The 19,836-nt window shown below is 35.1% G+C and overlaps 1 protein-coding gene across 2 annotated transcripts in view; it reads right to left on the bottom strand.

The window, feature by feature from the left end:
• Positions 1 to 19,836, bottom strand: part of SCML2 (Scm polycomb group protein like 2) — a 75,410-nt gene that overhangs the window by 3,256 nt on the left and 52,318 nt on the right. Inside the window, exons 8-13 of one of the 2 annotated variants that reach the window (XM_081042296.1) lie at positions 14,316 to 14,695; positions 11,669 to 11,789; positions 9,414 to 9,617; positions 8,329 to 8,511; positions 3,577 to 3,684; positions 2,683 to 2,898 (exon numbers count right to left, since the gene is read on the bottom strand). In XM_081042296.1, the coding sequence (XP_080898422.1) occupies positions 2,683 to 2,898; positions 3,577 to 3,684; positions 8,329 to 8,511; positions 9,414 to 9,617; positions 11,669 to 11,789; positions 14,316 to 14,695 (1,212 nt within the window). The remainder of the gene's footprint in view (positions 1 to 2,682; positions 2,899 to 3,576; positions 3,685 to 8,328; positions 8,512 to 9,413; positions 9,618 to 11,668; positions 11,790 to 14,315; positions 14,696 to 19,836) is intronic. The other variant, XM_081042297.1, reaches the window with a different exon arrangement.

Here is a 19,836-nt window from a genome sequence, read left to right as displayed (position 1 = left end):
AAATTAGGTTAATCTAAGCTAACCTATTACTCTCTTTTTTAAATATTTCAATGAATTTCTCTCTCTCCTATTGGTGTGTCTAGATTACATTTATTTTAGTAGCCAAATACAATGGAGATGTCCCAAATTTAGTTTAACTGCTTACATTTCTTCACTTTAATCAATGAATTTCAGTAACTCCATTATTTTGAGAACCAAATTATTCTTTTACCGAATCGCTCCCATGTATTCAATATGGACATTTTTAGCATTACCTTACTCTTTAAATTCCTGTCTCTCAAGGCTTACATGCTCATCTGAATTTTGACAAAAACAAGATCTTCTGCTTAGCTAGGTCAGAAGTAACTTTAACATTATATTCAATACCTCTTTCAAGTTGAATTGCATATAATAGATATTTTGGTTGAAGGTTTATATGTTGAAAAAAGAAATAGCTGAGACATGAAACAATTTAAGTGCTCAGACCTCGAAGTTTTAGCTGTGCTGTTCACTAAGTTGTGCTAAAACTGCTGTGTCTGGACAAGTACTAATTTACTCAACCAGAGCACTTGACTCCCTTAAGTTAGTGTGTGATAACAAAAGTGAGTTTTATAATTCACTAGGAAGATTTGTGTCTAACCAAAGACCTTCCACACAATTTTGATGTTTTTTTGTGTGAATTAGACATAGGTATACCTTTTCTTTCCTATCATCTGGGCTCTGGCACGTTAGGGACATTTTAATAGAAGATAAAAGAATATAGAATGGTCCATTTTGTGTGTGTGTGACTCAGAATTTTCTTTTCTTTTTCAGTATCACAACTTTGATGTGAAACAAAAACTCTTTACTAAAATATATCCTTCCTTCCACTTGTCAGAGATAAAAATGTTGCTTATATCGACCAAGAAAAGCTACTGGGCTGAATCAACTGAAATAAAAACGATGATGGTGTAGACCATGCCTTACCTAAGGCATGCTAACAATTTAGACAGAAAAGTCTTCTCCTTTAACTCAAGAAAGACTCAATTTAACATAAAGTTACTGGCAAGGTAAATCATACCTCTAAATTATGTTTCTGTGGTATTTCTGGTTTCTGTCATAAGTATTTGATATAGTTATGTCTTAAATAATGTATAACTAGTTTTACAGATTATTACAGATAAACTCTACGTAAAGATATGATTTCTGGTATAAAACTGTAATTTTATATTAAAATGGAACTATAAGATCATCTATTTGACACAGACAATAGTTTAGTGGTTACCAGAGGGTAAGGGGGTGGGGGGAGGGAGATGAGGGTAAGGGGGATCAAATATATGGTGATGGAAGGAGAACTGACTCTGGGTGGTGAACACACAATGGGATTTATAAATGATGTAATACAGAATTGTACACCTGAAACTATGTAATTTCATTAACAATTGTCACCCCAATAAATAAATTTTTAAAAAAGAAAGAAAGAAAGAAAGAAAGAAAGAAAGAAAGAAAGAAAGAAAGAAAGAAAGAAAGAAAGAAAGAAAAGATCATCTATTTTTAATCTATTATGGAAAAATAATTTAATTGGGCCCCTATCTTCAAAACAATCAGAGATGGTTACAAACATTAATAACATCATCTTATTCAAATAATTACATAAAACAAACTCTGTAAACAACAATCAAAGTCCGCTCATGCTTTTCTCCTGCATGTGTTTGTCTTGTGTATACTAGGATATCAGTAAATATTTCTGAAATAAAGTGATTTGATTTTATCCCCAATGATGTTATTGGATTTCTTTCCTATAATGAATATCAACAATTTGCTTCATTCAAGTAATGGGGCAGGGCAGAAGGTTGTGTGAACATTACTGGCAATCAGGTGTAGACTCAGCTTCAAATAACAGTTCTAATACCTTAAAGAAGATAATAGTAATGACACCTCTAGACAGTTTCCAAGTGAAATGCTTACCTATGCTGTAGAGATGCAAGCAGCACAGCAGTTAAGAGTACAGCCCAGGAGCCAGAGTGCCTAGTTTCAAGTATTGGCCCAGCTACTTTCTAGCTGGGGGACACCTTAGTCAAGTGACTTTTCAGATTTTTCACCTAAAAATGTTTACCAGCACCTACACCTCAAGGAATTGTTGTAAAGATGCAATGTGTAAGGCTATGTAAAATATTATGTGCCAGGCACATAATGTCAGATAGTGATGAAAATGACGATTTTTATTACTATTAAGTAAATACTAGTAAGTAATGTTATCACTATTAGCCGTTCTACTAGGACCCTAGGAAGACCAGAAGCTAGCTTTCTCAAGCCCAAACACAGGCTACTTTGGCATGGCAGTGTTAGACATACATTTGGAAGTGAGATATTCAGCATTAGAGGCAACCTTTTAGAATCTTCTACTAAGAAGGCCTGTCTTCAAAAGCTCGTATTTTGTGAAAATAACTAAGAATTCAGGGTATACTTCCCCTTTATGGAAGAAACATCTATCCTCAGATTCCCTGCAAATACCTCCACTCTAAAAGCAGAGGCAATCTACACAGAGGCAAAGTTCAGCATCTGTAGTGGCTTGGCACTGACAGTGAAGTGAAGGGGAAGACTCGACCGCCTCAATTTGGCATTTTCTCCAATGGGATACCGTCTCAGGGGATGTTATTAGACATGGAAACCTTAAGGGAAAAAACAAATACACTGGTTGAGAATCACTGTTTTTAAATATACCTTCATTTTCGCTCTCCATTGGCCATTCAACTTCATGAAAACTGCTGTGGGTAGATGATTCGGTTTCCGCTAGTTCTAAGTGTGGGCTTCCCACCATAGTTACAGTACTTGTATCGTCAGGAGTCAAAAAATATGCTGGATCTAGTGGTGAGTTCTCAGGATCTTCAGGAAGCTCCTCCTCTCTGAATATGTCATCTCCCTGAGAAAATGACAGTTCTACAAGAAAAAAGACAAAGGCAATTATCTTCAATAGACTTACAGTTCAAATGCTATTAAAAGGTCAAAAATCTCCTCATCTGCAACAACAGTTCACTTAAGCCATGCTATACTGAACTACAAACCTCTAACATCCCTTCTTGGCGTTTATAGAAATGGACCCTATCCTGAAATCCAAATTGATTCTATGACATCACCTATATTTCTCAGGGAAACTATCTCTTGCAAAAGTCTTGCCACCAAGGCTGTGACCACCTTACCAAAGCACTCATTTTTAGAAATGACATTCTTCACAATTATTTGTTATGTGATTACACAGTTGGTTTCTAACATCTGCTGACTACCTGGGCACTTAAAACTTTCCAAGGAGAAAAGTACTAGGTTTTTCTATTCCTCTTTCTTTTTTCCCCCCTATTTCTCTTTCTAGCAGCTTTTAGCAGTACAAAGCTGAATGGAAAAATTTACTCTGATTGTTTGTTTTTAATCTGAAGAGAAACTACAACTGTGCCCTTTTGAAGTGAATGAAGTGCTCAACAAAGCTGCCAAAGTATTAGCCTAATTGCCAAAATGATTTGAGCAAATACGCCCCCCTATTTCCAACACCACCACCCAAGAGCATACATAAGTGGTACAGAGTGACTTTTCTGTCCAATCCGGGGACGTGTAAATACTATTTACCTGGAGAGACATTTGTTTTGGGGAGCTTAGGAGAGAGAGTAGCAACATAAGGTAGAGGTTGCTGAGGAGGTCGTTTGGTGCTTTGTTTTTCTGTTATGTCTTCTTTTACTGTTTTCAAAAAAAGTGTCTGTTATAACTAATATACTCTAGCATTTTCACATCAGCATAAAACACTTGTTTCTAAATCATATTCCTACTATGATTTCATCAACAATTTATCAATTATTTGATTTTTATGAATAATGTGTTCGTTTCATCCTATTAAATATTTCAGTGACATCATATTCAGAAGTTTTAAGCATTATGTCTAGGCTTTATTTATTCTAGGGCCATCACATATCTCTAAATATTTCAGGAGGCAGTGAGACAACCAATTATAATGTCTTAGCAAGATCAGAAAAAGTATTTATCTTTTACTGATAATAGTCTAATGCTTTCTGTGTGAAAAGTTAATGAAGTTGGTGTATGGTCTACTATCTGGGGTTGATACAAACAAAATGTCTTGATTTCTGCTTCTGGGGATAATAGTAAGCTTAGGCATGGAACTGTTCCTGCCAAGATAACTAAATAAAGCCAGATCATTTAAAGTCACGATAGAGAGGCACTTCCAGGATGACTAAGAACTTCTGAAAATCCACTCCTTCATAAAAATAATGAAAATACTGGCAAAATTAATTTTTTTCAAAACTGTGGACATTAACTAAAGGATTACAACAATCCAAAAAGCGTTTATTTAAAAAAAAAAAAAAGCTGGATCTCAGACAGAACAGCAAATTTTATGGCATTTTAGCTTCCTAAAACCTTTACCCCAGTTTTGCAGCAACTTTGCAAACCAACACCTTCACAACTATAGTATCTATGAAAACCAGTAGCGTAGCAGACACTGGAGGGGGCACAATGGGTTTGGAGCTCTCCAAAAGTCCCATCCCCAGAGAACTGTCACTATTTGACCAATCTTGCAAATAACTGAAACGCTCGAATCTCAGGGGTTATTTTACTTGACCTGAATTAGAGCCTACTTTGTCTGAACAGCCCTATCTCCAAGGCATTGGTCAAAAAACAACAACAAATAAACAAAAAATTCCAGTGGCAATTGTTTAACATTGCAGCTGCCTAAAGCAGTGCTACCAGTAGGGGCTGACAAGAAGTGGACCAAAAAACTTGAAAGGGAAAACTGGAGAATGAGATGTACATTCGGGGATTTTGAAAAGCACTGAGATACTCCTGGGATCTACAAAGACTCACACATGCTCAGGAAAGTCCAGAGAAGGTCCTCAGTTTTCATTTCTTGCTGACCTTGAGGCTCTGCACAAAGCAGACTTGTAAACTGCCTCCTGGACTGTTTAAGGTAAGTCCCAACATAGAGAGATGAAAAAGAGAGGGGGGGAGAGGGGGAGAGACGGGAAGGGAGGAAGAGGGAGGGAGACGGAAGGAGGGAGGGAGGGAGGGAGGGAGGGAGGGGGAGAGAGAGAGAGAGAGAGAGAGAGAGAGAGAGAGAGAGAGAGAGAGAGAGAGAGAGAGAGAACACAAACCCCTTGGCAAGGGCTGGGAGACATACCAGTTCCAGACATTTAAGGAAATCCCTGTCCAATCATTAACTGACCACTAAGCTAACTGAGAAGACTTCAGTGGCCACACATGACAAAATTAGCCCAGGAAAAGTCATTAAATTAGTCCAGGAAAGTCACTAAACAAACAAACAGCACCAGTAACAAAAATCCCTAGGGATGGGGAGGGAAGCTGATTATCAGAGTTGCTGCATCATTTAAAAATGTCCAATTTTCAATAAAAAAAATTAGGAGACATGCAAAGGTACAGCAAAGTATGGTAGTACACAAGAAAAAAAATAGTTAATAGAAACTGCCTCTGAGGAAGCCCAGACACTGGACTTACTAAATATAGACTTTAAATAAGCTATTTTATATATGTTCAAAGAACTTTAAAAAAAAAGCATGTCTAAAGAACTAAAGGAAAGTATGAGAACAATGTCTCATCAAATAGAGACCATCAATAAAGCAATAAAGAAGAAGCAAAAAGAAATTCAGGACTTAAGTATAATAAATGAATTGAAAATTTCATTAAAGAGGCTCAACAGCAGATGTGAACTAGAAGAAAGAATCAGCAAATTTAAAGAAAGGTCAATTGAGATTGTATAGTTTGAAGAACAAAAAGAAAAAAGAATGAGGAAAAATGAACAGATTTCAAAGAACTGTGGAACACCATGAAGCATACCAAAATACACACAATGGGAGAGACCCAGGAGAGGAGAAAAAGGGGCAGGCAGAGTATTTGAAGAAATAATGGCTGAAAGCTTTCCAAATTTGATGAAAAACATTAATCTGTATATCCAAAAAGCTCAACAATCTCCAACTCAAAGATATCTACACCTAGATAAAACACAAATTATCAAAAGCAAAAGACAAAGAGAATCTTGAAATCAACAAGAGAAAGCAAACCCATTAGGGGACTTTGAAAAGCACATAGGACGGATTGATCCCTCAGTAAGATTAGCAACTGACTACAAACTACAGAGGCTAGAAGTAAGTGGTATGACACATTTAAATCACTGAAACAAAAGATTGATCAAGAATTCTACATCCAGGGCGGCCCGGTGGCTCAGGCAGTTAGAGCTCCGTGCTCCTAACTCCGAAGGCTGCCGGTTCGATTCCCACATGGGCCAGTGGGCTCTCAATCACAAGCTTGCTGGTTCTACTCCTCGAGTCCCGCAAGGGATGGTGGGCTCCGCCCCCTGCAACTAAGATTGAACACGGCACCTCGAGCTGCCACTGAGCTCCCGGATGGTTCAGTTGGTTGGAGCGCGTTCTCTCAACCACAAGGTTGCCGGTTTGACTCCCGCAGGGGATGGTGGGCTGCAACCCCTGCAACTAGCAACGGCAACTGGACCTGGAGCTGAGCTGCGCCCTCCACAACTAAGACTGAAAAAGACAACAACTTGAAGCTGAACGGCACCCTCCACAACTAAGACTGAAAGGACAACAACTTGACTTGGAAAAAAGTCCTGGAAGTACACACTGTTCCCCAATAAAGTCCTGTTCTCCTCTTCGCCGCCCCCCAAAAAAACCCCAAAGAATTCTATATCCAGTAAAACTAACCTTTAAAAACTGGAGAAAATGAAAAAACTTCTCCATGAATAAAAAGTAAGAATTCCTCACTTGCGTAGCTATCCTATAAGAAATACTCAAGGGACTCCGTCAAGTTACAAAGAAAGCACACTAAGCAGTAGAGCAGTCCTCCCTTATCCATGGCAGATATGTTCCAAGACCCCCAGTAGATGCCTGAAACCATGACAAGTACCACAGCCTCTATATACTATGATTTTCCTATACATACCTACTTAGGATAAAGTGTAATTTACAAATTGGGCACAGTATGAGATTAACAACAATAACTGAAAATAAAATAGAACAATTATAATATACCATAGCAAAAGTTAAGTGAATGTGGTCTCCAGAATATCCTGCTGTACTACACTCACCCCGCCTTGTGATGACCTGGCGACACAACGCCTACATGACGAGATGAAGTGAGGTGAACGACGCCGGCATTATGACATAGTGCTCGGCTACCATACGGGTCACTTGGACACAAGCTCTGTGATACCACAACAGTGAATCTGGCAACTGAGACAGCTACTAAGTGACTAATGGGCAGGTAACACGTAGTGTGGTCACGCTGGACAAAGGGATGATTCGTGTTCTGGGCAGGACAAAGTGCGATTTCATCACACTACTCAGAATGGTGCACAACTTAAAACTTATGAATTATTTATTTATGGAATTTTCCATTTAATATTTTCAGACCACGATTGACCATGAGTAACTAAAACCATGGATAAGGGGATTGTACTGACAGTTTATAATCATATCTAATTAAAGATACCTTCAACTAACTGTATAAAGTAAAACACCTGTTGTGCCAAAACAAAAACAAAAATTAATTCAAAATAGATCAATGACCTAAATTAAACATAACAGCTAAAATGATAAGCTTCTTAGGAGAAAACACAGGAGTAAATCTTTGTGAACCTGTATTAAAGCAATGTTTTCTTAGCTATGACACCAAAAGTACAAGAAACAAAAGAAAAAATAGATAAATCTGGCTACATCAAAATTAAATACTTTGTGCTTCAAAGGACACCATCAAGAAAGTGTAAAGATAGCCTACAGAATGAGAGAAAACATGCAAACCATGTATCTGATATGGAACTTTTATCCAGAATATATAAAAAATTATTTATGTATTGTATTTATATATAACAAGTATAACTATACAATATAGTATATATGATACATGTAAATGTATTATATTTCTATATAATAGAAAGACAACCCAATTAAAAATGGGCAAAAATTTGAATACAGCTCTCCAAAGATACGTAAATAATAGCCAATAAGCACATGAAAAGATGCAAATGAAACCACATGCAAATCAACAACATGCAAATCAAACCACAATGAGATGGCTTTCTGTTTTGATTCTGAAGTCAATTACAAATATAAGAAATTACTTTTCCTGCTTTGAATGAACAAAAACAACTATATGTTATATATGTGTGTGTGTACATACACACACACACACACACACACACACGTCTAATTATCATTGTGGCTAAAATGTTTACTTTGAGGAGCACACGAGGAAAAATTCTGAATTACACAAGATTCTCAAGTTAATGTGAAATGTAATAGAATGTAATAAAAGCACAATATAAAATTTTGTATTTTCTCTTACCTGACTTATTTTGATCAAGCTCCGCAGTACTATCAGTATTACCTCTGTAAGCACTAAAAGGCTGGCTACTCAAAAGGTTATCACACTCCATGGTGTGGCATAACTTCTCAAGAAAACGAAGAGCAAATGACGCACTGTTCACTGGAGGGAGGTTGACAGAATGAGTTTCTCCATCAAAGAAGGCTATTGAGAGAAAAAAGATGTAAGTTATATCATACAAAAATGAGATCCACAATATCAACAAAAAAGCCATCAATTTAGGAAACGTAACATAACTCTAATTTGTGTTTTTTGTTATTTATAAAGGAATAATCTTAAATTATAAAAGTTCCTTTTGGGGCTGGCCCGGTGGCTCAGATGGTTAGAGCAGAGTTCATAACACCAAGGTCGCTGGTTCGATTCCCACATGGGCCAGTGAGCTGCTCCCTCCCCAACTAGATTGAAAACAATGACTTGACTTGGAGCTGATGGGTCCTGGAAAAACACACTTTTCCCCCCAAAAAAATTTTAAAAAAAGTTCCTTTCATTAAAACACAACAGCCTGTGTTTGTAAAAGTATTCTCATTTAAAAATATTCATAAAGGAAACAACAGAAACCTACTGATCTATAACACTATCTACTATTCCAAACACTGCACGGATACCAAAGTTGTAATGTCTTATCACATAATCATGAAACTGTATAATTAACTCTTAACCACTTCTTGAGTCACATTTTTATTCAGAGCTTATTGATCAGTCTGTTTTCTAAAAAAATTAAAAATACATTATCAACCAAGGTATTTTGTCTGCAGTGAGCTTAATATAGCATGTAAAAGGAAAAAATATGTACCTCTTACCTCAATTTACAGTATTACTCCGATATTGCCTATTTTGAAAGTCAAGTTCAACTTTCCAAACAGTTAAAAGTCTATAAACTTACATAACTAATAAATGTTCTATGAATATAATAAATATGCCAATATTATAAATGGTTCACAGAAATATTACAAAATAATCTATATGTCATAAAACGCTTGCCTTCTCAAAACCTGAAATCAAATTTGGAAAAAAAGCGGAATGAAGGATTGATTAGTTGAGCATACCAGTTATCACTTCTCCTCCACGATCATCTGGCTTAAGAAATCCAAAAACTGTCTTACTTTCAATGGCACAATCCATACAAGCCTGCACAGTGCGCCGGAGCACCACATTCACCGGGCCAGGGCCGTAATGGTCAGGCAGCTGCTGGATTTTCTTCTGATCCAGGTAAGGGCCAACATTTCCATGTTTATTTATATAAACACAGACTTGACAAAAATATGTGTATACGGAAATAACAAACAATGAAATTGGTTAAAAGGAACATAAACACTACATAATTACTATATCCCAGTAGCCACACTTCACTCAAAGAGAACCTAAATAAAGATGAATGATCATTTCTTCTACCTAAAAATATGTATGTAATTATACTTTACATCTGAGTAAAAATATTAAACCTAGAAATAATCCAAATACTTGGTTCAATTTTCTAGAATTTTTCCCAAACTGATTATAATAAAATCTATATAATATTGAATGTCAACTACAATTAGATAGATAGATAAATAGGTAGGTAGGTAGGTAGGTAGATAGATGGTAGGTAGGTAGAAGGGGGGGGAGAGGGAGGAGAGAGAGAGAGAGAGAGAGAGAGACAGGGGATGTGGAGTACAGCACAGGGAATAGAGTCAATGGAACTATAACAGCTATATACGATGCCAGAGGGGTAGTTGATTGGGAGGGGTCTCACTTTGTGAGGGGTGTAAAGGTCTAACTATTACACTGTTTTGTACACCTGAAGCTAATAAAAAAAAAAACTATAGAAGTTTTAGTAGCATCACAAAACAATTCACACATTCCCACATTATATAAAATGACATAAAGGTATTTTTACCTTTTAACTGTGCAAACAGTGTAGGAATTTTCTTTCAAAACTGTACATGTTAATACACTCCTTCTTGAACTGAATTTATTTTAGATCACCGATATTGTACCTTCATTATATTGCCTAATGTAACCAAACAACTTAAGACACATGTCACAGTAAATTCTAATGACCTAGAGAAATTTTCATTAACTTTAATAAAAATGTTCTTTATATACATGCCAAGTTTCATTGAAGAAAATTTAAATGCTTTCTTTAGTATAACAAAAACATATGATTTAGAAGCAAATCATCTGTAATCACACAAGTGTCAAGTTTCCATAGTTTTTCTTCACTGAGGATCAACAAATACAAATCAACATATAATGTAATATGAAGGTACATTATTACCACATGTAAAAATATACTGTCTCCCTAAATCAAGAAGTACATTATTTTTATCTGTCCCCCATTACTTAACCTATATTGGAAAATTTTCATATATAAATTTTCATATATTCAGCCCAATAAAAACCCATCAACCTCACTTTCATGATGTTGAAATATGTAATTCAATGTTATGGCAATAGCCAGAGGAAGGATGGACTGTTACAGAAATGAAACAGCTATAAAAAACTTCACCTGTGGTGCTGATGACATGGACAAAGTTCTAATGAACACAAATGAAGCTAAAGAAGGATGTCAATGTTTTATCTCATTTGCATTATACTTATTTAGCTAGTCTCTCCTACTAATGGACTAAAAATCAGAAATCACTGACAAAATGAGTTATGTTACAATAATCATTTTTTAAGTGATTTGTATATCAAAAAATTAAAATTTAATTTCTTTTTAGTCAGGAAAGACAAATTGGGGTAAAAAGCCCAGGGAACAGAAGAGTATAAGGGAGGTAATTAAGGATCTAGGAGATAAAGCAATAAAACACGCTTTTAAAAATAGGACAGGAATAAGAAAATGTGCAGATGACAAATAAAAGGCATTGATTAGTCTGGGTCTCTGTCATTTCATACTCTTCACATAGAGAACAATTCCAAGTCATCATGTCCCTTGACAGGCAATGATCTGTCAAGATTTTTAAAGGCATTAAAAAAAGGTTTGAGGTTGTTTAAAAAATACATATAAGACAAAAAATACAAATTGTGAAATGAGAGAGGGGAAAACAAGAATATATTTAATGATGTAAATTTTGTAAATCTTACAAAGATGGATAAAAAACTTTAAGGGTATTGACTTTTCAAGTGCCTCGTGTATTTAGACCGTTTTTCCTTAACATCGAAATAAACAGCGAGAATTTCAAAATACTTTTAATACAAAAAATGCTAAAGGAAATGTTTATCATCATCTTTTTCCTCTTATTCCCAGGAGTTCAGACACGGAAAATAATACCAAATAAAAGATTAGTAATTTTATACTCTTTTAAAAATACTAATTTACCTGTAGACATCATTATTTTAGGTGAGCCAGGAGAGGGATCCTTATATGGAACACCACGGCCTCTCATCAGCATCTTTACAGAAACTGAAGAAGTAGAACACACAACAGGAATACATTTTTCCTGTAAAAAAACAACCAGCCACGTAAACAAACAAACAAAGTATACATTATGCTTTAAAAAAATGCTACATGAGGAGGTAAGAAAATTATCGGCGTCAATGGTTCACAAATGATCAGTTGTCAGAAGTCCTCAGGGTTGAAAAGCCGTGGGAGTTTGTCACAAACTTAGTACTTTCCAAACTGTGCTCCTCAGAATGCTCCATGACCTGGTCAGGTGGGAAAGCAAGAGACCAAGAGGCTATGATTCCCAGTGCTCTAACTGGTCACATTTTAGCCAAAATAGTTCACTCTGTAACTTGTTTTATTTTTTGAGGTTCCCTATAAGACAAGTTTTTATCACACTGCTAAAGAAACATCTGTAAGTCTAATACAGCAATACATCAAATGGAGGTGAGGGACCTCTCAACAAAGCAGAGGACAGAATTTGCCTTTAGAAAGCAGTCATTCATTTAGTTTTTACTGTATCTAGTCTGCATTTCTCCATATTACATATGATGATTTTGACAAAATTACAAGTGGCTTGCATACAAAATTATGCCTATTGTATATAAGAACCAAATGTCTTCTGGCCATTGTTAGATATCACTAGAGTTTTGTATCAACTCTTGGGGTTTTCTTGGAGCTTCCTTAAAACACAGCTCTCCAATATCAGAGAAGAGGCTCTTGTGCCTAGAAAAGGTAATAACACAGGATATTTAATAGGCAGGGACAAAGGACGAAAAACTAGGATAACATTCAATGTTGTTGAATTTTTCTTGATTTGTTTACATGAGTAACTGTCATTTGGGTTCACAGCATTTTTAAATCATGTTAATTTTTAAGTATTTAATCGCAATTATTGTGTTGATATTTCTTGTTCTTTCAGTATTTTAAAAATCTGAAATCTGAATCCTTTGACTTATGACATACCAAAATAGTATATTTGCATTAACATGATAAAGGTACATCTATATTTGGAAAATATGCTTCCATACCTCTAGAATACTTTGGTGGGGGGAGAAAACAGTTGACAAAGGAAAGAGTCTATTGCAAGAATAATTCTTACTCTAGTTCAAAGACTTTTAAACTAAACTACCACATGGCAGTACTGAAACAGGGATATAGGTGACTGCCTGAGAGCCTTCATCCTTTCACGATGAAATAATGAAGATGAATAATGAAGATGAAGGTGAATTGAAATGCTTTCTTTGAAACAAAATAGCTTATTATCCAAAAAATTACAGTCTTTGTCCCTTGCCCATCCTGAGCACCACATTTTCAAAAAGATCTCTTCAAAATTGTCAAATTAATATTGGAATAATTTGAAAATAAAGGAATTTAAAAAATACTTTGGAATTATCTTCTATTTTCATCATTACACCAACGAATCACAAAGACTTTTTCAGCAGCTGGAAAATATGTATTAAACACATGAATCATGACATTTTTGATATATTTTAATTTTTAAAATGCGTTTAAAATATTGTTTCCCTTTATAAATTTCATTAACTTTTCTTAATTTTATATAATTTATTTTTAATTTGAAAATTTTCATCTGCGAATGATTTACATTAGAATAATCTGCTTATTTGATTTTTTCGACATTTATGATTTTATATAAGAAATATATTCAGTTTTATTGACTTTTGGTTTTAATTTATAGATTTTGAATGATTTTTAAAATAAAAATATCTGTATTAATGTAAGTATTAAGTCAAAATGGTATTGTCATTTTGATCCATACTGCTACCATGTTTCCCCAAAAATAAGACCTAACCAGAAAATAAGCCCTAGCATGATTTTTCAGGATGACATCCCCTGAACATAAGCCCTAATGCCTCTTTGGGAGCAAAAATTATTTGGGGGGAAACACGGTAAGTTGAAACAGAAATGTTATACCAATTGGTATCAAATGGCTGAACTCAGAAATGTTTAAGATAATACTACTGAAATTTAATTCAGTTCTAATAGATCTAGGAAGATTCTATGTCTTTATATTTATAGTGAATTCTATATAACACCCCTCCTCCTGTGTGTGCGCTTGCCCCCACCAGAGTCTGTCTGCTTCCATTTACTCTCCAGTGTCTTCAGGTAGCTGCTTTTTCTATTATTTTCAGGTTTTAAGAATTTTTTTCTTTGGGGGAGTCAGTTAAATAGGATGTGACTCTAGAATCATTGAATTTATCACACTGATTCCCATCCCCCCAGTTTACTAAGGTATAATTTATGTACAGTAAAATCTACTCCATACTGCTTTTTTCTTTTAAAGTTTACTGAGTTTTAAATAAGCTGGCCTGAACATAAATATACCCATGCAGTACTTTTAAAGTGGTTTTGAAGAGGTCGAACACTATTCAAAGTTTTAAGTTTACCCAAGAAAAGAAATACCAATCTTAATAGCTATGTAAGCCTTAAAGAGCCTTATATACATACTCTTGCTACATCCTGAAGGGCCTCATCATACTCTTAGTAAATCCTAAACTGTATGTTATAAATAATAAGGCACTACAGAGACCTATAATACAAATTAGTAGGAGATACAACTAACCTTTCTTCTTGTGTTTGTGCCTTTTTTCTTTGCTGTGGGATTTTTAACAGGAATTCCCTTCCTGGGGACTGTAGTACGTGCAGGTGGTTTAGTCCGACCTGATTTCTTGATCTGCTGTGTAGGTAATGCTACAGCAGTTTTCTGTGAAGACTGCATTGACTGCTGGGTCACTTTAGAAGAAGAAGACTGTGTTTTGGCTATATTCTTTGTAATGGGCTGGGTCTCTTTGGAAGAAGACGACTGTGTTTTGGCTATATTCTTTGTAATGGGCTCGGTCTCTTTGGAAGAAGACGACTGTGTTTTGGCTACATTCTTTGTAATGGGCTCGGTCTCTTTGGAAGAAGACGACTGTGTTTTGGCTATATTCTTTGTAATGGGAACTGAGGAAAAAAACACAATACAAAAATAAAAATAAAGTAAGTGACACAATTAAGGTATTGTCTTCTTATGACTGAAAAGAAATTTAACTCAATCTTTAAAAACATTCCAAAAGCTATTCACTGAAAACCACTTAAAATAAAGGTATCATTTAAAATGAAGTTTTAGGTATTTAAGATTTCTGATTATCAGAAAATAATCTAATTCTCCAGAAAAAATGAAGAGGCTTTTTACAAGAGGAGCCAGTAACTTCAAAGTTAGCACCGTGAAAATTTCTAGCAACACATTTTATCTGCTTCTATTTTTAGTCCTTAGCACAGAAAAGAGATTTTCCTCTAGAAAAATGCTGATCAAGTATATCATATGCAGGAATCACTTTGCCCATCAATATAGAAAAACATAAAGCAGCTACCGACTGCTCCTGTTTCATTTTTCAGAAGGGAGGGAAATCTCCTGCACTGGATTTTTAATGGCTAAAGCATATTATGTCCTTATATGTATGTCTAATAACAGAGCTTCAGATACTACAATATTGACTCTACATTAATGTTGTCATGCAAAGGACCACTACCATGCCCAAGTGATTGGTATCTACTAAGTTACTTGGTAGCCCAATTCAGACAGTTTAAATATTTCAAATGAAGGTTACCTGCTAGGTTACTTCATGTTCACAGTCAAAAGAGGTATCTTTAGTATTAATCCCTTAATAATTTCATTGAAAAAATGAATTTTATACATAGTAAGAAGTACTAATGTCAAATAAAAATTCTTTATAGGAAGAGCTGTATGTAAAACATTTATACATCTATGCAAAAATCAACTACTTTTCTTTACAGAAATGTAATGGCTGTATGCCATGTCAGAGGGGTAGTAGATGGGGAGAGAGGGGTTATCACTGTGTGAAGGAAATAAATGACAAATGTCTAACTATTACATTGTTTTGCACACCTGAAAATAATTTAAAAAATAAACAGAATTTCTGTTAACATTTAATGGATTCTTCTTGTATTTTTTTTCTTGTGAAAGTACAATCAAAATTTGCAAGAGTAGAATCACACACAAAAAAATCAACTACTTTTATTTTGAGGGCTTCATTTTACAACTTGAGACAAATCTACAACTTTGCTCCTCCCGTACTCAAAGACTATGTGTAAATCTGACTTCCCATAGAGAATACACCTTCCCTGCAGCTTTTTTATCTACCTTCTATCACTTACCAAGCCAAGAGGAGGGAACAGACTTCTGTCAGCTGCCAGGACAAGAGGAGGGCCACTTAACTACCACCCTCACTTTCCCCCTTACTTATAGTAATTCACCTACTTACATAAGTCTCTTCTTACTTCTTTACCATCATCTACCTCATTCTCCATGCTCACTTCCACTTTCTTCAATAACTCCAGTAACCTAATTCACATTATTTTTTCTTACACAGTCTCCCCATTACCATCTTCAGAAATTTAGCTATCGTACTTCTGATACTTCATCATCCTGACCTCATATTTGGAGATTTCATCTCCTTACTGAAATAGTTATACTTAGCAATTTCTGGAACTCTTTTTTATCTGCAAGATAACCAAATGTGCCCCTTTTCTCTACCTCCAACTTCTTTGCCTGTCATCTTTGCTTCATACCAACTGACCATGCTTTTTATTCTCATTATGAGATGCAGCCATAAGTCCTCTCCATTTCATTTCAATCCAATCCATTGGCTTTCTTCTGGCTTTACTTTATTCCCTATCAATCTGCACCCAACTGTCCATCTCCACCAACACCAAGTAAGTATCCCTTACTTTATCGCCCTTTCATCTTTGATCATGTCCAGCACGTCAGCTCCCACCTCTAAATCACAGTAGCATTTGTTTTCTCTCATCCTGAGCTACAGAACAAGGGTCAGCAATTTTTTTCTGTAAGGGGCCAGATAGCAAACATTTTAGGTTTTGAAGGCCACATATAGTCTCTGTCACATATTCTTCTTTGTTTGCTTATCTTTTAAAACCCTTCATGAATATAAAAACCATTCTTACAGTAGCTCACAGGCTACATGGGCTAGACGTGGCCCTTGGATTGTAGTTCGCCAACTCCTGGTATAGAACAATAGGATGTTATCGATCACTATAAAATCCACATTAACTTCAACTGGGGTGGTACTGCTGCAAAATCGCTGATTTCCAAGTATGTTTCCATGGCAGAACGTTTTCCCCAGTTCCCATCTCCCTGTCACCTATTCCATTCAGTAAATGACCTTACCTTTTACTGTATGAGAAAATTAAAGGCTACCTTTCAGAAGTGACCATAACCATCCCATTTCTCCACCTTAAAATACTTTTATTTTCATTCATCTCTTCCTCTTGTATAGAATGAAAAGTTTTCTCTGTACTCTTGTAAGCCCAATTCCCTTTTACTTATGTCCTATTAACTATCTTCTTTGGTTCCTCCGGGACATTATGGTTTCAATTATCTCCTCTCTCTTCATGTATTTAATCACTTGATCCCCAACTCCTTGCTCTCTTATAACCCTCACATACCACTTATTTTGAAGTTATAGCCCCTAGTTGCTGTTATACTTTCAAGTCCTTGCATGAATCCTCCTTCTACTTACTACCAAAATATGAAGCATCACCTATATCTGATACTTCCATTTCCTTATTATTCTGTTTCCTTAGCTCCCTGAAATAACTGTTTCTTCTGCCAAATATATTTTAAAGAAAGTCTTTCCAAGGTCGCTAATGACCTCTTCCTAGTTACTAAATCCAAATAAATCTTCAGTCGCTTAACCAATCTATTCATCTCCACAGTTCTGGCCCCTACCTCTGAATACACAGCATGAAGAAAAGGAAATAAATTGGGCTCTGGATCTGAGTTTAAATTCTTGAGCCAGGTTGGTATAAGGCAGAACTTAGAGGAGTATAGGAGATCCTCAAACAATATTTACTAAGTTAATGAAAAATTCTTTGAACCTGCAAGTCGATGTTATACCTCCAAAATGAGTATATTCTATATACAATAAGTAAGTCATAATGAATAAAATAGTAACTTTGTGGAATGTGGCAAATTTAACGCAATCAATATTTAATCTAAAAATTTTGGAATTTGAAATTTTGCATTTGAAATTAATCTTGAAAAATATTTGATCTATAGCTTCAACTATTCCCCTAAAACATAACATTCCAATAAAACAACATTCCACAACATTCCAATAAAACACAACATTCCAATAAAAACTCCTGGATGTATAGTATACGCTACGTACGAGCAAAGTAAGAAAATGCAGTATAAAAAATTTTATGTATGAAAACATCTTTTCACTTTAGAAAGTGAGCTCTCAAAGGCAAAGACTCAGTTTTGTTTATTGCCAGATCCTTGGCACCTAGAATAAAAACACTTTTTAAACTAATTTAACTAAAGAGGAAGAGTAACCATTCAATATATTAGACACCAAAATTAAATGATATATATATATACTATATATTATATTTTACCTGTATCTATTATCTCTCCATCAAAAAACAATATTATAATTACCATGCTGAAATTTTGCTCGGTATTAATTAAACCAGTTCAAATAGATTTGTTTAAATGACAAGGTTAAAACTTTATATATAGCACTATAAGCATATATTCACAGTGGTTTACAAAGTGAATAAAAATCTTTTTAAAAAAAGTATGGGAAATATATAGAAGGATATGCTAATCAACTTTAATAAAACTTTTGTGTGAATACCTAACACAAAACTTATCTGGTTCCTCAGCTTATCTTCAGATAGAACAGAAAAATGTCTAGAAGATGAGAAGATACTGAATTGCAGAAATACAAAAGAAATTAATAAATCTTGGGAAACAATCAGAAAGCAGGATATAAAGCCAAGAGGTGGCATGAAAGCCTGGAATAGGGGAAATGAAGAAAAAAAGTAGATGCCAATATTTATTGGCCGCCCATTACATGCTAGGCACTTCAATATTCATTATTACATGTAATCCTCCCAAACACACTGTAAGGTAGATACTGTTTCCCCACTTTATACATAAGGAATCTTAGGCTTTGTAAGGTTGGGTAACTTAGCCAAGATCATCCATTTGGCTAAGAGAGTTTTGTCTCCTAAGTGCATGCTTTTCTAATATGCCACATTGCTTTCTGTCCTCTTATTAAATTTACTCCCTAAGTCAAAGTTCACGTTTTAAAAAACAATGCCCAAAAGACAACCTTGTGAACTCCTATGTGATATTTCACTAGATAGTCAATAGGTACTCTCTGACAGAGGAAGTCTTGGTTTTGTGTGTGTGTGTGTGTGTGTGTGTGTGTGTGTGTGTTTTAAACCAGATGTGGAGGTATATTTATATGAAGAAAACATTAAGCATAGACAAAAACACACTTTTCATGCCTGGGGACTTAACCTTATTTAATATTTATTTCCAAATAGTACTTTCATTAAATATACATTTTTGCTGACATGTGAAGATGCTTTATTATTGAAAGGTAGAGCTTGCCTTCTCTGAACTGAGAAGACAGTAGCACATAAAATTATCACAGAAAATATACTTAAATAGCAACCTCCTATTTCCAGTTATTGTTACACATGTGCTAGTTTAGCTTACACATGGCTGACCTTAACAGGAACTAAAATGGGTGAGTGCGAGGGTGAGTGAGATTGAGAGGGAGAGAGAGAGAGAGAGAGAGAGACATAAATACATAGACAGATGTTAATATGCATCTTGTTTTTTATCTAAAAAGACTTAATAGAGGTATAGTTGCTTACCATTCTCCAGATTTTCTATTCACCATTTACTAAATACCTAGAGTGCTCTTTTTATCAAACTAAGCAATTTAGGACATCAAGAAGAGATAAATAGGATCCCAGTCATACAGTTCATATTTCGTGTGTGTTTGTGTATGCATAAAATTCCTATCTCAAATAGATATATAATTTCCTGAAATAGATTGAATGCTTTATTTGTAACCATATGACAACAAGCAACAAGGGCAGAAATTACTATCTTAATAGATGCCCTGAATTTGAGGCTAGAAATAAATGAAATCAGAATTTGAATAGCCTAAAACAAAAAAGCAGGACATGGTTTGGAGAAACCAAAACTGAGTAAAAAAGAAAAAACATCTGTCATAATAAACATTTGATTTTGGAACCTT

This window comes from Rhinolophus hipposideros, assembly GCF_964194185.1.
Source record: "Rhinolophus hipposideros genome assembly, chromosome: X".
In the NCBI taxonomy this organism is placed as follows: Eukaryota; Metazoa; Chordata; class Mammalia; order Chiroptera; family Rhinolophidae; genus Rhinolophus; species Rhinolophus hipposideros.
Note: the sequence above shows the minus strand (reverse complement) of the source record. Positions and strands in the feature narration are given on the sequence as shown.